The sequence below is a fragment of the Saccostrea cucullata genome, unplaced genomic scaffold (genome assembly GCF_032062105.1).
Source record: "Saccostrea cucullata isolate Sc308-1 unplaced genomic scaffold, CSIRO_AGI_Scuc_v1 ctg658, whole genome shotgun sequence".
Taxonomy (NCBI): domain Eukaryota; kingdom Metazoa; phylum Mollusca; class Bivalvia; order Ostreida; family Ostreidae; genus Saccostrea; species Saccostrea cuccullata.
The window spans coordinates 380963-400554 of record NW_026933693.1 but is presented as its reverse complement, the minus strand read 5'-3'; the positions used below and the strand labels follow the sequence as shown (position 1 = coordinate 400554).

At 34.7% G+C, this 19592-nt stretch overlaps 1 protein-coding gene across 2 annotated transcripts; it reads right to left on the bottom strand.

Moving 5' to 3' along the window:
- Positions 1-1459: 1459 nt before the first annotated feature.
- Positions 1460-3421, bottom strand: LOC134238992 (achaete-scute homolog 1a-like). 2 transcript variants are annotated; one of them, XM_062721140.1, is made up of 3 exons: positions 3370-3421; positions 2697-3311; positions 1460-1876 (listed from the first exon to the last, which is right to left on the bottom strand). In XM_062721140.1, the coding sequence occupies exon 2, from the start codon at positions 3307-3309 to the stop codon at positions 2710-2712; it is 600 nt and encodes a 199-aa protein (XP_062577124.1). In that variant the 5' UTR covers positions 3310-3311; positions 3370-3421; the 3' UTR covers positions 1460-1876; positions 2697-2709. The 2 variants fall into 2 exon arrangements, with proteins under 2 accessions (XP_062577124.1, XP_062577125.1); XM_062721141.1 differs by lacking the exon at positions 3370-3421 and having other exon boundaries at positions 2697-3343.
- Positions 3422-19592: the final 16171 nt, after the last annotated feature.

The following is a 19592-nucleotide window of genomic DNA, read 5'->3' as shown; positions in this document are numbered from 1 at the left end:
GCGGCAATTGGAATGCAAAGAGGAGGAACTTCGCCGAGAGCTCCAATAAAAACTTTGCAAACAATTCAAAATTATGACACAAATTAATAATGTACTGTAAATATTCATATTCATTGAATTTCTTACACACTTTGCAATTTTTAGAACATCTACTATCGTGAAAAAAGAATGCACTATGCTAAAGGGTACGTGCAATTGACGAGTTCCACAAGTGCTTTCGTAATGAAAAGGGAGGTAATTCCTTATAAATAAAAATATTTTGCAATAACAGTCACGCATTCTTGATTATATGATTTTATATTATTCATATTCATATAGTTTGGATTTTTGTCATAAATAAATTAAAAAAAGATATATCTGATATTGCATTCGACAGTGACCAACAAACTTTGAAACAAAGTATAAATTTCCTCTAGGATGGGCCCCATTCATGAGCCCTAGAGAATATTGTTTTATATCTTTTCCTTCAACATAAATAAAACGAAATTTTAAATATCGCATAGTATGAAATAATTTTTTTATTGATTCATTTCATTCAAGATCTGCAATGGTCCATTCAATTCAAACAAATGAGCGAACATTATGCATTGCTTTATCTAGGATGGCCGTGTAAATATAGCTCTATATAAAGTTCTCAGTGACAACAGAATTAGACGTAGTTTTACGTATCATCATACAGTCAGACCAGATACGGATTATACCCGTATCATATCTGTAACACCGAACCCGAGGCCATGAAGTCGATAACCGAGTGATAACGCCCATAGGGGGCGCCAGGGGTCTCGTACTGTACGTTTATTGCATTTGAAAAATACACCTTCTTACTTGCTCAAATCTATTCAATTACTATGTATTTTTTTTAATTTTGATTTTTTTAGCCAATATCCTTAAATAGCCTTTCTTTTCTACTCGATAAAAAGGATCTAAATGAACAAACAGATTGAGAATCTACTAGTTGTACAGAACATACAGTTTAATATATCACTGTTTATTTTGAAAGCATTAATATTGACGATTTCGTTACATAACGGAGACAGGATTCCTTGTTAGACCACATTCCAGATATCTTATTCAAATGTATTCCAACTTATTCTTACAACTGCCATACGGTGGTGATTTATCTTCTAAATGACATACGACCCCTTAACCGTTCCTTGGGCAATATTGATGCATTTTTCCATAAAGGGCGGCAAGGTGCACCTTTACCTTTGTAAGTTGTGATCAATGAAAGCTCTATCATACCCAACTATTCCACACATAAGTTTAAGATTAGCAAAGAGTTAGTCTTGCATAGGTTTCAAAAAAAAAAAAAAAAAAAAAAAAAAAAAGACAAATCGTTGTATTTCTTCTTAAGTTTATTCTTAAAAAATTATAATCAAATATCTAAAATATAATTCTATATAGTCATTACATTAATATATACAAAATTAAAATTATTAGCACTTGTATAATTGTGTGTATAAAATTATAAATATATATATTCAATAAGCAATACAATAAATCTGATTCAAATTTGATTGTATAAAAATAATAATTCTTCTCAATATATCAATAAAACATAATTAAAAATTCAAGTTTATTTTCATCTTTGCCTCATTTGCATATTTTTGTCACCATCATTCGTCATCTTGAAGAAAAGCAGTATCTTTTTCCGCGTTTGAAAGACTTATTTGTTCCCGATCACTCGCGTGTAGTCCAAGAGCTCGTGTTGTGCTATTCAACCACCTGTCAATCATAGGTAACACCTCCTTTGCACCTGGCGTTGTCGCTAGGGCGTGTCTTGGAGGCGGGGCTACGTTGGCAGGGAACGTAACGCCAAGCGCGTGCACCTTTCGTTTTTTTATCCAATCATGGAATGTTGATTTTAAGCCTCTTTCTGTTTGAATAAAAAATAATAAATGTTTAATGACAATAAAATAACACGCCTGGCGCTGTTTGCAAAGGGTAAAATAAACAGAATGTAATTAGCAAATCTTATTACGTTTCATAAAAGACAACTTGGAAGATGAGCCTTGCATTTATTTAGCTACTTTGATCAATACATGGGTCGATGATCTCTCGCTAAATTTTAGGAGACTCACAAAAAAAGTAGAGTTATGCCAATGTTGACCCAACAAAAAAGTGTATTACACTCAGAAAATTAGCTGACTTTCTTTTGCCTACGAAGTATTTGGGAATTTTGCAGCGTGTGCTGTATTAATCAATTTTGCATTGATGAATAATCTTTTGGATAGCAATTCCGATAATTATTGTAACATAAGCGAGATTAAGGTGGAAATTATCGACTGAAGCGCCACCATAAGATAGGGGTGTATCTGTATTGTGACATTCAGTGGCACTTCTTTATCAATAAAGTCAACAATACCTCAGTACCGAAAGTTTACCCTGCAAACTAAGATCAGTGCTTATCCCATAATGATTCACAACTACACATCATAAAGTATCACCTCGGAATCAATAAAAATATTTATGACACTTCATTGAGGTGTCAGTTATAATACTTCAATGGCATTTTATTCCAATCATTAAACTTTTCTAACTTATTTATTATCTTAAAATCTTCACTTTTAACTTTTATCCCAGATGTTTTTGAATTTCTAGAAGGAATACTGATGAAAATAATTAAAGAATTATAGTATTACTAGACAGATTTGCATTGGATACACTTTTTGCAAGAATTGCTACGAGAAGCTTACCGATGGAGCGGCCTTAGAACCAGTTGGTGAAGTCTAGCAGTTCCTCCTCCTCGGTACTCAGACTCATGTTCTCGTGGGAGGTCTCGGAGCACACACTGGGGTTGGGGGAACTGGCGGTGGGGGACGGAGGAGGCGCAGCCCCGGGGGAGGACTTCGGAAGGCAGTTGTTGTCAAGGACCGCGTTAACAGCATCATGTTCGTCAACCAGCGTCTGCAGATACCGGATGTAGTCAATGGCCGCCTTTAGGGTGTCTACTTTACTGAGTTTTTTGCCTTTTCCACACTTCGCTCCCGCCGGTATGTGTTCTCGTAGAGTTGCAAAAGTCATGTTGATGAGTTTTACGCGGTTCCTCTCTCGTTCGTTGCGCCTCGCCACAGCAACAGTTGGTGGTTTGTGCAGCCCTAGGTAATCAGTCTGTTGGGGGCCGAAATCCAGTCGTCTCTTGCACATCATCCCCCGGGCATTTTCCTTGTTGTCGTACATATGGGTTGCCCCGGCCTCTGGGGAAGATTCGGGAGATATGGAGAACATACAAGCCGGGGGTTCGTTAACAAATGTCTGGTACAACATTTGAGCATTGATAGGCTGAAAATCGGACCCTTGGTATTCCATAACTCTTGGACAGTGCAGATAGAAGCCGAAAACTTGTCAGAAGAGAGCTTTAGTTTTGACAAAATCGCTCAGGTATAGTTAATTTCGATAGGTGAGATGTAAAAGTTTTGATATGGGTGTCGGACAGGACAGTTTCTTTTATACAGGTATTGACAATAGTATAAGTGAGGCCACACCTCCGCACCGCTTTATCGCTAGCCGTATCCGCGTCGCGGGCCCGTCGCGTGTTCTTAACACTTGACTGAGTTCGTCAAATAGTCGAGTTGCCAAAATCGTTCCTCCGTCGCGTGAGTTATTCCTCTGCTATACGCGTGAAGTAAATTGCAACTTATTTAAATTTTTCGCAAACACTGACAATTTTAGACACAATATCTTTGTTATGTAAACTTTGTTTCTTTTCATTCAAAAAACATTTGCAATGCATTTATTACTGCACGTATAAAGGCTTTGCAAGCGTTTTTCTTCACGCTTACGTTTATCTGTTGGCTATAATGCATCAACCCTGCATAAGATTAGCTGGAACAATGAAGCAACTTTGCATATTCAAAGCCATCAATTGAAATGCAAGTAGTGTACCGTTTCAGAAAACTTCTTAAAAGTAAAACAGTTTTGTGCAGCGATGCGAAGCAAATGAAACCAGATTGATGACAAAAGACAGTCTAACAAAAAGGCGAGAGAGATACCCATCAATATCACCGACAAAGTCGGGGGACGAGAACACCCCTCAGTCTCATCAGAATAGTTCACATGCGGGTAGAAGTCAACATAACATTGACTTGGATTTCTCCATTGAAAAAAATATAAATCAGTATATGTAAACTTTTATCAATTTTGTCAAAAATCAAAGAAAACTCCAGTTTCTAGACTCATGCATATTCGTAAAATTGACTGCATTTTTGCAATTTTACTTTTCATTATAGGCCTCCATTCAACAATTGAGTTATTTTTGCAAGTGCATGTACATGTCTATGTAATTGATTATTCAGTATTCTAGATAAACAAAATTATTTTATTGCATTTAATACCTTATTCGTCCTGACATTCAGTATCTACACGTGTAAGTATAGGTCACAAAATTCGCACATCTGAATTTGAACCCACCTTCCATGACAAGATGTTTATCGCAGGTTGCTAGATTTGTTTATATCGAACGAACCTCAATTTCTCCAGTTTTTCAGACAAACGTTTCACTTAATGAGATCACTTAATTGACACACAGTTGAACCCGTGCAGGAAATGAAGCGTTCTGGCAAACATTTGTTTTATTTGTATTTATCAATGTGTTTTAATTATCATGAGTTTGTCCATGTGTTATAGGTGTAGGTGGTATTTTAGCCGTTATGAATGGATGTTAGTGACACGTTTTATCACTTTTTTGCTTCAATAAAATTCAATAAATCATGGGAACATAAATCCTTAATTAAAACTGAAAATTGTTTGTAGATTTACCTAAAAAAAGTTGGCCAAAAATAAATTTACTAAATAAAAAAAACGTGGCTTTAAACTTCCATATATACTTCAACTCAAACTAGTGCTAATTGTAACGGGGACCGTTACAGATGTTCCCCAAACGCTCCCCAACTCCCTTTTGGTGCCATATTCCCTGTAAGCTTCATTTATTAACACAAACTCTATGCATTTGAAATTTTAACAATGTTTACCCAGAAATGTACCATGCTCATTCAAATTTTAGCATTGCATGTGTGCGCATGTGAAGGCATATACGTAATGACCATATCATCTTGTCAACACAATCTATATATTTTAATATACTAAATATTAAAGTATTTAATCCAAAAGTATTAAAAAATTCGCTCATTCAAGTGTATTTTTCATTTTACCCATTTCACGTGCACGCACGTGCATACATGAGCATGGTGACCATACCTTCTTGTAGAAGTTCATTAAATCTATCTATGTTCTAAATCCCATCCCGTTTGGTTGAAAACCAAGGGAGTTAAAACTGTTTAAAGTTTCAGCCAATCAGATTGCAGCTCACGTACACGCACGTGTATGCATGTGCATGGTGACCATACCTTATTGTAGAAGTCCATTTAATATATCTATGTTCCAAATCTCATCCTGTTTGGTTGAAAACCAAAGGAGTTATAGCTTTTTAAAGTTTCAGCCAATCAGATTGCAGCTCACGTACACGCACGTGTATGCATGTGCATGGTGACCATACCTTATTGTAGAAGTCCATTTTATATATCTATGTTCCAAATCCCATCCTGTTTGGTTGAAAATCAAGGGAGTTATAGCTATTTTAAGTTTCAGCCAATCAGATTGCAGCGCACATGCATGCACGTGTATGCATGTGCATGGTGATCATACCTTCTTGTAGAAGTCCATTATATATATCTATGTTCCAAATCCCATCCTGTTTGGTTGAAAACCAAGGGAGTTATAGCTATTTAAAGTTTCAGCCAATCAGATTGCAGCGCACGTGCATGCACGTGTTTTCATGATAATTGCTTTATAACATGTTGTAGCATATCCTAATGCAGGGCTATATTCAAACTTTCAAAGGATTTCGTCAAAAAACAAGAAAGATATTGAGACTTTAGTTTCAGCCAATAAGAGCAAAGCGCACGTGCATGCGCGTGAGATCTTGGTATTTTGACCATGTCGTCTTGTCTATACTACTAATATATCCTTACATTATGAGTTTCAAAGCATTTCATCAAAAAATAGAAAAGTTACGGCAGTATACATTATATTGGCCATTTAACGTGTTGCACGTGCGTGCTCTTGCAAGCACGTGCGCGCAAAATGACCTTCGTTGGGCAACTCTACATAACATGCCTACTGACCCTAAAAAGGTTTCACCTAAGTCGGATGTATAGTTTACAAGATCACTCGCGGACAAAATTTTCCCAGGAAGAAAAATAATAATAACTAGAGCAAAGCTCGTTGCAAAGCAACGAGTAGGTCTTCCGTCCTGTTTGACCGGAAGTAGCTTTCATTTTTAACAAAAATGAGAAATAACGCCCAAAAATGCTTTGAATCCTCTAAAGCTGAGTTAATTAATGCAAAAATAAGCCATTTTTGGCTACTTCCGGTTTGACCGGAAGTAATGACGACGGACGGAAAATTAATTTTTAAGCTCCCAGAGACATATGTTACCCAAAAACTTGTCAAGAACAGCAAAAATACGCGTTTTTCGATTACTTCCGGTTTGGCCGGAAGTGACGACGCCGGACGCACTTTGACGACTCCAATAGATTGAGCTTGATATTTTGAACAACTTTGCCTCTTTGACGTATTACAAATTCTTAACACGTTTTGAGATACAAAGAAAAAACTTTCGGCCCCTCTAGGCCCTTAATTTTAAGGGCCAGCCCCTTTTTTGAGATATCATTTGAAAGATCTTGGAATTCCACACTTCTTTTATTCTATATATTTTTACAAAATATTTCTAGGTAAAAAGATATCGAAGAAAAGGTGTTCGAAATTTTGAAATTCACGACAGGACTATTTTCGGACCATTGCGAGCGCCGACGTGCGGCGTTTCCGGAAAAATCGAATTGCGAAAGGCACATCTACAGACATAGGTCTATCATACCTGAAAGTTTCATGTTTCTATCTTAACCCATTTTCCAGAAAAACTCTGGACAACCTGACCCTTTAAAATTCATAAAATCGGCAATATCTCAGACCGGAAGTGACGTCATCAAAAAAGAAAAAAAACGCATAAGGTTCAAGTGATGGTACATAAGTCTTGAAAGTTTCATGAAAATTCATCAAGCCGTTTTGGAGAAATCGCGTGCACAAAATCGGTAAGAAAAAAAACAATAATAAAAGTGAAAAAGAAACCTAAGAATAACAGAAAGGTCTTCCGCTGAAGACGGAAGACCTTAATAATAAGAAACAGAGTAAAAACAATATGTTCCCCAACTTCGTTTGGGGAACATAAATATCGGCCCACGATACTTGCGCATACAAATATATAGACCGTTAGGAGAAATATATGCATATTTATCTTATGATGATCATTGTTATGTCGTGATTTGAAAAAAAGAAAATGACACGATATGGTTTGGGGGATTTTATTAGATCTTGTTTAATTTTTTTAAACGATTTTCAGCAGCGATATATTGAAATAATTGACACTAGGATTAGTATCTGTTTTAGAGTAAAACACAATTTGAAAGTATTTGTTTGATAAGGCATCAAGTTTGGGTGCCAATTAAGCCCATAATGGATTGAAAAAGAATAATAAAAACCAGAAACACCGCCAACAAAGAATATCAGCCAAGACATCACTTAACCACTCTATAAAATAGCAGGGAACACGCCGTGATGGGATCCTTCCATTCTCATTAAATACAAATACCAAATGTCTAAATTTGTCGTGAAGTTCATTTAAAGATAAAAAAAAAATTCAAACATCTTAAAGACAATATCCTTGTTGTAATAGTGATTAAGCATATGGATTGTTAATAACTAGATTGATTTAGATGAAATTAGGTGTGGGGCAGATTTTTATTAACATAAATGTTGTTTAACTTGTTTTATTGCGTTATGGATGCATTACCTAAAAGAAAAAATACCATGTTCAAGATTATTGGGTTTTATATAATACTAGTTAAACTGCAACCTGTTTTGGTTGCCTGAACATAGGGCAGATAAGATTTGTCTGTATGTTTGTCTACATTGCTTCAATGTCTCGCACTCTTTCATCAGGCCAGTATCTTTAAAAAACAATGGCAATCCAAATCAGTTAAGGTCATCTCTCTCTTAAGGATAAATAACATAAACTTTTCTCCTCCAAAATTCAAATATCTTCATACTTCATAGATTTTTCCAATATATTGCTAGGTAAAACTTTGATCCCTCATTGTGGCCCCACCCTACCCCCGGGCGTCATGTTTTGAACAAACTTGATTCTACACTGTGTAATGAAGGTTTCACGTAAGTTTCAACTTTTCTGGTTCAATGGCTGTTGAGAAGAGGATCTTTAAAAGATGACACAAAATTTTCCCTTGGAAGGGGATGTGGCCCTTCATTTGAACAAACTTGAAACCCCTTCACCCAAGTATGCTTTGTGGCAATTGCCCAGCGGTTCTGAATAAGAAGTCAACAATGTGAAAAATTTACAGAAAGAGGGACTACAGACAAAATGTGATCAGAAAAAGTTCATTTGAGCTTTCAGCTCGGATGAGCTAAAAACGCAAAGCGGAGCATCCCATTGCAATGAGCATATCCAGTATTAGACATCGATCTCGATGCAAATTTCCCCACTTCCGTTTTGCACAGTACTGAAACACTCACCCATTGACAGACATAAGCGATTTCGTTACTATATCTCTCCACCCCGTTATGGGGGATGATAAAGTAAACGCTTAATTCAAAATTTGCCAAAGAATATATATTTATTTGGATCAAAAAGAACTGTTGAAAACTATTTCTGTATGACAATTATTTTTGTGTGCATGTTTTGATTTTTCCCCATACAAATATCCATTTGCTGTTAGTGTGTCTATGTACATGTTCTGAACTTTTTCAATTATTTGGGTTGATTGATTGATTGATTGACAACTATTCTGCATGACAATTATTTTTGTCTGCTTGTTTTGATTTTTTCCCCACACAGTTGTCTATTTTCTACTGATGTGTCTATGTTCATGTTTTGAACTTTTTCAGTTAGTATAACTGTCCGTAGTTCTAGGTTTTTAATGAGAAAACTCGGGACGCCATACTGTTTCCGACAAAAGAGCCGATGATATCACAACAGAGGCGGGTGGGTGTCGTGATAGACCCTCCAAATTTGATTAGCGGAGGTAAAGGGCCGCATGCCTCATTACGTTAGTCAGCGATGGTGTTCAGACAAACCGGGGCAATTAACGGACAAACGAACAATATCGTACGTAGATCTCGAACTGGAATTGAAAATCATCATCGCAATTTCTCCACGTGGCTTTGTCAGAGCCTTCTAATGAGCGTCTTGCAATATTGTAGAATTATTTGGGTAAATTCTTTCACAGTTTGTTATTTGAAGGTTTTTATTATTAAGACGTTTGTGCTGGACATAATGAATGTATGATTTTAGTTTATTTCACCTCATCCCTAAGTGGTAAGCCGACATCAAGTTTTCGCTATTCTGACTCAGATTTTTTATACCCCTGTAACCGAAGATTCGGGCTTTTTTTACGCCCCCGTAACCGAAGATTCGGGGGTATAAAATTTTTGGCTTGTCCCTCCGTCTGTCTGTATAGCTGTCAGTTCGCAAAAAAAAACTTTTACCTTGCCCATAACTTTTGATTGGTGGGAGGGACCTATATGACTTTCATACTTCACCTGTACATATTTTCTCGTGAAAAGATCTTCCTTAGGGCACTAACATAGTTAACCTCTTAAAGTTGGAGTCTTTTGCAAAAAACAACTAAACTCTAACCTTAGCAATAGCTTTTGCAAAGTTGATGCTAGGGCTTGTGTATATACTAGGGTTGTCCAAGAAGTTCCAAAAAGACCCTGATTTTTTTACAAAAATGTAAAGTTTCATCAATCAAAATTAAATCTTTCTGACTTGATTTTTAGTAAGAAATATTTTGATATACATTACATAAATATATATGAAACCAAATTATTTTAACGAAAACGTCACTGTCCACGAACTTGTTGGACAACCCTTGTATACTAGTATTTGTTTTCCCACTGACTCTTTCCTTAGAGTTTGACTCCGTTTGAAAAAAATTGACGCAGTCCATAACTTTTGAATAGTTAGTACTAGTGCTTTCAAATTTCACTTGTGCATTCCTTATGACAAGACTTTTCTTTGGAGACCAGCGAATTTGACCATTTAACCTTGAAGATTGACCTTGGAGTTTGATCATTTTTTTTTTAAGTGATCCTTGATCATTAATTTTGATTGGATGGTGCTTGGGCTTTCATATTTCCAGATAAGCTCTCTCTCTTTGGGAAACTACATTTCAAATTGCATGACCTTGGCCATAATGATTAATTTTGAGAATCTTGAACCCTCGCCATAAGCTGCAATACGGGGTATCAGTGTTTTTGCAAACACATTTTGTTACTTTTATTGTAAATCCGTTACATGTATTAAGATTATTCAATACTTTTACAGAGATTCTAAAATCAAAGATTCGGGGGTTTATAGTTTTTGCCCTGTCCGTCTTTCTGTCTTTTTACCCACAAAAAACTATAACCTTCCCCATAAATTTTGAGCTGGGAGTATGATTTTCATATTTTACAGATGTACGTATTTTTAAATTTTTTTTTATATAAGACTTTTCTTTGGGTACCAACAACTTGACTTCTTAACCTTGACCTTGGAGTTAGACCTTGGCCATAATTTTTGAACAATTGTGCTAAGGCTTTCATACTTCACATGTTTATTTATTGTGACAAGACCTTCCAACAGATGTATGTTTTTTTAACTTTTTACCTTGACCTTCGAGTTTGATCCACTTTGAAAAAAATTATATTCTGGTAATTTACTTTTGAACTATTATTACTAGGGCTTTCATATTTAAAAGTTGCATCCCTTGTAAAAAGACCTTTCCTTGAATATCACCATCACTTTTAAAAAAACTTTTTACTTTACCATAACATATGAACTTTTGGTAAAAGGGAACTTTTATCTTTCACTAGTATATTTCTTATAACAAGGACTTCCCCTGGATACCATAATTTTTTACTCTCTGGCCTTGACCTTGGAAACTTGGACTGCCATACGGGGGCATCAGTATCTCACAAATACATCTTGCTGTTCTATAATTGTCGTTTTATAAATTTCCAGTACTCTAGGGACAGAGTACATGTACTAGGTCCTAGTCATTTATGAAAAATGTACGAGTTGTTTTGGGCTTTGAGAAAATTCATGCATATAAATTTGTACATGCTAAGTTTATCTGTAGTTCATTTTCAAAATAGGGTAAAAGTCATATTTTTGAGGGAAACATGTTCAAAGAAAATGAAGTATTGGTGAACAGATATCATTGCTGCTTATTTCTTTTGGGAAAATTCATGCAAATAATATTGATCTAATGTTAAGAATACTTTAATCTATAATAGTACATTGCGTAATTTACCGTAGATTTCCGTTTAATGTCGTGAGACAATGAAAGTGATAACAAAGCTAAAATAGATATATAGATAAAATATACCTCACGCCTCGCTTATACACATAGAGTTGAATAAAGTCTAGTAAACCGTAAGCAGATAGCCATGTCGTCATCGACCCAGAAATAGACCTGCAGAGACCACAAGAAGCCGTATCGGGCCTGATAAGGGACGCCGTGACAGAAATCCCATCAAGATTGGACTCTTTAGAGTGGGGATGATTTCCTCACGAGGGGGTAGAAGTCGTATAAATGACGTCATAAAAGTGGCTTAAACGTTCGCGAAGTTGGATGTTTTGTGTTAATGATGAGAAGTAAAGGCTATGCAATTTGTAAGACGAGTTCACAAGTATGGATTTAATTTCAGTAAAAAGGAAAGCAAACTATCCTTACATATGTATTTTAGGTATTTGTTTTCATCAGGTTCCGTTTTTTCTCTATCAGTTTACCTCTTTTTTTTCGTTTGTTTCAAATTTTGTCCAGCATTAAACATAAAATGTTGTGGAATCACCCGAAATACACCAAAAGATGCATTTATTTCTCAAAAATTTAAATGCCACTCTCCTAGCGAAGACCTGAGCATTTCTTACGATGGCAAATATTAAATCTCAGGCATGCTTTCTGCGCGTGGCGATTCCATATAAGGAAATAGCAAAGAGCACGACAACGCACGTGAAATTGTTCATCTCCGTATACCTAAGTGACAAGGTCTTAAAGTTTATGGAAGCACTCGCTCGTTACTAGTCTGTCTGATTTTAAAATTGCACGTACAAAAGTCGTAGGCATGCAGAACGATTATCATACAGCTGTTTTCTCCCCCGTCACGTGGTTGGTGCTTTTTTTTAAATAGTAAGTTTTTGAAAGGAGATTATAACCTTCTTTCCGATTGGTCTGTTGTCCTTAAATCAAATCGACATTTGAAATAAAACTCCACAAATAGATAACGTTTTCAATATGAATTCTGCGATATGAGTGACGCTACACTCTGAAGGATAAGAATTCAGATATTACGAAGAGTTGAAATAAGATATAATAACTTTTGTATTTTCTTATCAAAAATAAATAATATTATTAAAAGCTAAATATAATTTCTAAAAAAAAAAAAAAAATAGAAGATAAATCCCCTGTCTTAATCACATGGATAGACGGCTTATAAAAGTAAATAGACTGACATGAACTAAACTTCTGAGGAAACATTCAATAAATGCAAAAAGACAAACAAGTTGACATATTCGCACGCTAGAAAAATTTATGCTTTCGGGAATTAAATTCTTTGCAAGTAAGCGTGAAAGTGGCATTATTTGGTAAAACAAGCCGACACAGTATGCCATGGCAATTATTGCATGTTAACGAGAAAAGCGGCCAGCGAGGCAAACGATGACTTTTTAAATATTCTGTATAAAAGGGGAATCAGAAACAAAGTGGATGAAAAGAAAGTCCCAGGGGATCCAATCAAAAGTAAGATAACAAGAAAATCAGGGGGAAAGGTGTCACCGGGGGTAGGGGTATAATCAAAATAAAATTAAGATAATCTTACCCATTTTAACATATAAAGCATGCATACATGTACTACACACAAAAATTTTATGCATAGATTGATATAAATGTTTTTTTTTACTCGTTTGGAATGGAAATGACATAATCAATTCCGAAAATATATGAAAATCGTAAATTTTCTTTATTCCAGGGTTTATTTGATGCTTATATAAGCAGCTTTGTATCGTTTTGTAAAGTAATTCCATACAAAATTTTGAACACACTTTTGTAACAAAATCTTATTTAAAATTCTTCCACTTTATGCAGAAAACATCATTCAGATTATACCTTTTCAAATGTTAATGTATGAGAAATATTGCTGATTTCTGGAAGAAAACTTTGTGTGATTAATCCTAAAAAAAGAAAACTGGAATATTTCAGGAATCCTCGAACAGCATATTCACGTCATTTGGATAAAAATTATAGCATTTTAAGGTAAAAATTAAACTGTAAGATACATTAAAAAGTTTGTTTTTTTTTAATTTGGTTTATAGATGTAAACATGAATGAATTAATGTAATAAACAGCAACTAAAGAAATCGACATTTTTACTTGAAGGAAAAGAATATTCATAGTGTAATATTGATGTTTAAATGTACCAGAACTCATTATAAAAAGGGATTTTTTTATTTACTGTGTATATACAAGTGAAGATTGTTATAAATCTCAGTCTGGACTTTATCAAAGCCGTCCTGACGAAACGTTTTGGCGGAAAGGTTGCCTTCATTAAATGAGGCAAACTTAACGAGCGAATCCCGCCGTAATTCACACACGCCTAATGAATTCCTATCTCGATAAATCACAGTCGTGTTAAAAATGTATAAAAACATACTTCTATTAAAATTTATGTAATTTTGCTGAAATGTATGAAGAAATATTAAAGAATTCTTTCTAAAAAGAAAAAAAAAATCATTTTATCAATATGCATGATAGACGTTAACTTTTACCCATGCACAAAGTAAAAACATGGACAAATTGCATGCAAAAACTTATTATTACGCCACATGTATCAAATCACACGTTGAACCTAGGTTAAATACAAACTGCTTTTCTATAATAAAATTCATTACTGGTCTGCTCAAATTTCAGAAGTATTGAGTTATTTTTAAAATATGAATATTTCGTCAACTGGATCATTTAACTTCCAATCGTTGCCATTGCTTTTGAATTCAACCATTGTCTGCCTCTATATGGACCAATCTGCCGAAATTCTGTCCAACACGGCACTGTTTTTTGTGTCGGAATCATTTTCTAGTTGTGATCTCGGATTATCATTGCCAAAATAATTTTCTTTTTTTTTCTATTTAAGTCAATTTGATTTTGATATCAGGAAAGCTATATGAATACTAAATGTGTCTCTGATTGAATATCAAGTTCAACAGATTGTTTGGTGACTAGAGGCCACAAGATGGTTATCGTCACGGCGAAATTTCTCCCTTCATTTTATGAAATCTCAGTTTGAAATACTCTTTGCGTAACAACGTTAATGCGTGTGTGGAACATACGCCATTAAAATGACAGTATAGCCCCGCAAGACATGATTAAAACTTTAAAAGCTTTTATTGCTGTCTAAAAAAAAACTTACCTATTCGTCACACCTGCGCACGCGCCAATATTCTCGTGCCGCCCGTCAGCATGGCAGAAGTACAGCCAATGAAATAGTACTTTTCTTATTATAATGCAAAGTATATGCAATTTAGGTAAATGAAATGTAGAAAACCATAAATCAGCCTGCTCTATCATATTTAATAACTCAAATGACAATTCAGCGAGAATATACAGAATAAAATCACAACTTTCTTTTAAACGAAAAAATTTGGGGTTTTAAGGATGAAAGATCAAAGGGCATCAAAATAATTTTCTTCCTATCGCGCGTCACTAAAAATATCTAATCTTATATCACGGCAAAATTATCAAAACAGAGCCAATTTAAGTTTAATGCATACTTCTAAACATTCGCCTGTATCTGTAACATTTTTAACTGGACATTTCTGTTTTATTTTTCCATTTTTCAATTGATTTTTTTTTTCGAATTTTTTCTAACTTGCTTTTATCTTTGATTTTCACCCTTTAAATCGCTGTATCATGTTTTATGAGCATAGCATCATATAATTAAAAGTCTGTATCATTCGTCTAAATATTGATTTTGTATTTCACAGGTGACCAGGCTTAACGAATAAATATCACTTCTAGAATCAAAAGTTTATTTCTAACAATATATAAAGCAAATCAGTAATTTATTGCATTTTATATAGTTATGCAGTATTGCTCTTTGAAGTGACAATATTATGTTTGATTGATGATTCAATAAATCTTCATATTTCTTTTTTGAATGTCATATGCCATCTCAATATTGACTAGAAGGCGAAAAAAAATATTGTACAAAAGTTAACAATTCTTTAAGCATATTATTTAATTATTAATTCACGAAATAAGAAAAGGTGTGAAATGAAAAGCGAGGAGTGGATTTTCTGTTATTTGACTTTTCGTATTTTGCGAATTAGTCAAGAATGCATTATTTTTACATTGAATTAAAATATGCAGCCATCATGTTGTAAATTTTGAATTTGGTAGGTGTAGATAAGATAATGCAAATTTTACAATATGATATCTAGTTATCAGCCAAAAGGTGTATATCGTGTGCAGTATTACTGTGTTGTAAATTCTACATTAAATTCAGAATTTACATTAGACAAACATTAATTGTAAGTGAATGTGTACCAACAATGTTACATATTTATGCTTTTTTGCATTTGTAGGCAAAGTTTGTAATCTGCCGGTACGTATGATATTGAATTCTTTATTGACCGTCTAATTTTGGTGCTTTTTATGACTTTTCTTACTTTCAATAAGATTTTTATCCTCATTTTCCACCCCTGAAGCTGCATTCATAGTTAATATTTTTTTTCAATCTAAGAAAATATTAATTTTATGAATATAAAATCGGCTAGCTGTTGGTAATTTTCATAATAAATGAAATCTATTACAGATAATTTTTTATTGTAAAATGTTTCAAATCGTAAATTTCTTAATATATTCATGAATAATGGTTGAATTGAAAACAAGTCACATTCACGAAGCCAGGCGGGACTCGTGCAAAATTAGCATACGTGTATCAAATGCTTCAAAAGCATCGTACAAACCTCGGTAAAATCCCCAGCATTAACATTTGTAAGACATGTTTCATTTTGAAAGGAAACTCATAATTGCACATAGTTATTAATATTTTGTCATTTTAATCGCTAAAATTTAAATATCTGTTGAAAACTTTGCAGATGCTGGTATTGTGGCGAGGCCTGACTTTTGCAGTTCTGTGCTCATTAACATGGCAAAACCAAATTTATCTCAGCAAATCAAACGAAATAGATTTTGTTTGGGCTGCATTATGTATTCAGTGCTCTTCTGCCATGTCAATTGGTTGCTCTATGACTTCAAATATTAACATTTTTCAATTTATGCTCTTAATGGCATGCTAAATAATATTTAAACTAATTAGCTGGCCGTGAATTCGTATCCTTTTTCTAAAGAAAACTTAAAAGCAAGGTCTTATCACCTACAAATGTTTGGTAGGGACGGAGTATTGTCAGTTCACAGTGAATTATGTACGGTGTCGTATGGATGAAAAAGATTACACGAATTGTCGACAAGTTTTTACATATTTTTGCATACACTTTGTCCCTGTTTCGTCCCCCCGCCATTGGATCACGCTGTTTCAATTTCTGGTATTATATCCACACATAAGAGGGTATGGTGGCATGAAGAAGATTTCACGCGCTGATTAACAAAATTCTCCTCACCCCACTGTCTCAGAATAAATTTCCATGGAATTAAGAAGTCCATCTCTCTGAACACGAAAAACCACGCGCTTTTTTGCTACTTTGCTATACCAATTTTTTGGAACATCAGACCTGTCGAGAACAGATTGTGCTTTGTGAGGTGTTCCCTAAATTGTGCTCATTTTTTATACCACTGTTTTTGTTCTCTATGTGCATTTTTTTCAAAAGCATCCTAAAACAATGTGGGGTTGTAAATTATGTCCTTGAAAACAATTTAGATATCGATGCAAGTATGTAGAGTCCAAATATATATATATATGTTTAAGTTCATTGCAGAAGGGGAGAACGAATGCAATTGTGATAACATAAATAACAAGGTTTCAAAAAAAAAAAAATGAAAACTAGCCTAATCCAAAGATAAATGAAATTTTTCCAGATAAAAAATTAAGTAATAACAACCATAAAACAAAATTTCAACTCAATAACAATGAAATGAATGAAAAATCTGTTGCACATGTATAAGTTGGTAAAACTAGCCGGGATCTAAGGATTTCTTGACAATAAGTACCGATCACCAGCACATCTACGACTCACAGACAAGATCATCGGAAACTACACAATTAGCACGGACAAAACAAACGCTAATCCTCTGCAAAAGGGCGGCATCTATACGACGCGTGCCATTTTTGAAGATGCATGATGGGAGTGAGTTGCTCTCATCTTTTGGTCGATGGGACATACCGGCAATAAAAGTTATTATGTGACAGTAATATTCCTGAAGCATGGGATATTGGTAATAGGAGCTTAATGTGATGGAATCGTCACTTAAAAATCAGTGAACTGGCGACACGACTTAATTTGTAACAGTCGCCGCTGATGGCTATCGGGTCGTGATTTTCAACAGATTTTTTGTGAAATTATTGTTTTCAGAACATCTGTAAAAAATTTGAAAATGCACTAATTTTTATGCAGCATTTTTGAGAGCAGTTATAATGGATTTACGGAGTAAAAAGACTTTTCATCGAGCAAAGGTTTTGGTCTTTTCCTATATAATTAAACTTTCTTCATTTTTATTTGATAACAATAATATTTTTAATAGTTAATCTTGTCCATCAATGGAAAAATAAAAGCCAACAAATTTTGTGGAGAATTTGTTATCTCTCCTTTCTCTTACATTGTTACAAACTTCAGATGTATTATACAATTCCATTTAAAGAGGTATAAGTACATGATACTTGTAAAAATGTCCAACATCTCCTACTGGTCATATAAACCAAAGGGGAGAACACGAAAGGTGTGTAAAAATTACCTATACAATTAACTTACTTCGCCATGAAACCCTTAAAAACAGCATGTCGCGCGTGGATTAAGTAAAACCTGAAGTACCGTGAACCGAAGCTACTCAACGGAATCACTGCGTGAGGGGGTGACAAGGGTTGACATTGCATCACTAATATTGTAGGCAAACACGTGAAGGACTCTTCACCGATTAGGAATCTGTAGCCTTGCGCGAGATAATCCGGACAGCACAACCTCCTAAACTACTCCAGATAAAACTCGAGGGTCTTTGTTAAAGTGGAACACGGAGCGTAGAAGTCCTGTTAGAGATTGTGGTCGGCACGGGTACAAAACGAGAACAAGACAAACAGAAAATACCCCGCGCGGAGGGCTACTTGTGAAACCAAATCACCGCATCCAATGACATCCGGTTTAAAAGATTGTTCAAATTTATTGAAAGCTTATGTTGATATTTATTAGTTTACTTTCAAAACATTAAAAAGATGACATCTAAATAAAGGCACAAGTTTAACTTTTTATTTTTTTTAGAAATAAAGAAACAAAAAGATAAATGGAAATTACCTTTGGGAAAAAGAGCCTGATTTCCCATCATGGTTTTGTTTTCAGAATAACAACTATACGTAAGATGTATAAGTGTTTGAGTGTGATAAATAAAATCTAATGTAGAAGTTAATGATCTTTATTATGTATTTTCTATTATAACTAAATAACCCAAAAATTGTTGCACGAAGCCGTTATTTTGGTGGCGTCCCCTCATATTTCTTCTTTGTATAAAAGGTTATGTTTTTGTCATTGGTTGCTTTGTTAACAATGAGCGCCCTGTACTCCTGGTATATAATTTCAAGTTATGCCTCAAGAGTCTGCAATTTGTTAGAGTTTTACAGCAATGTGTAATCACAAGCTGCATTAAATCGCAGTAATTGGGTGTCAACATCAAAAGAGGATTTAGTTAGTCAATGCACCATGCTTCCTAAGGATGAGAAGATTTATGCAAATGATGACATAGAAACGTCAACAAAAACTGTGCAGGTATCGAGTCACGTGACTGATTAAATCAAATACGTCAAACTTCAAACGTCAACGGGCGTTGTTTTGTTCCTTAATTGTATTTGATGAAAACGATCTCGGGTGGAATTTTCAAAGACGAAAGGTTTCTTCTTGGGAACATTTGTGTGGTACTCGTGCCAGACAATGCCACGCCCACTTCTGAAGAATAGACTTTAAGGAGTTTTGTTAACATGAATTGTTTTAATACGTGTCGAGAATAAGAATGATTTATATCGCTTATCAGTTTTAATAAATGTCAAACAAAACGTAGTTGAAAGCTTTATGAATCAGCATGTACAATGTCATTTTTACAGTTTATCAGGCTAGCTATACTTTCCCATTTCAAATTCCATAGACGTCGGAACCAGGGGAGGGGGGGGGGGGGCTAAGCCCCCCACTTTTTGCAAATATAAACATAATATAGGCATTGAAAATTGGAATTTCCCTTTTTTCGTAGATTTAGCCCCCCTCCCTTTCAATTAGCCCCCCCCCCCCACTTTCAATTTGCTTCCGACGCCTATGAATTCATCTCTTTTATGAT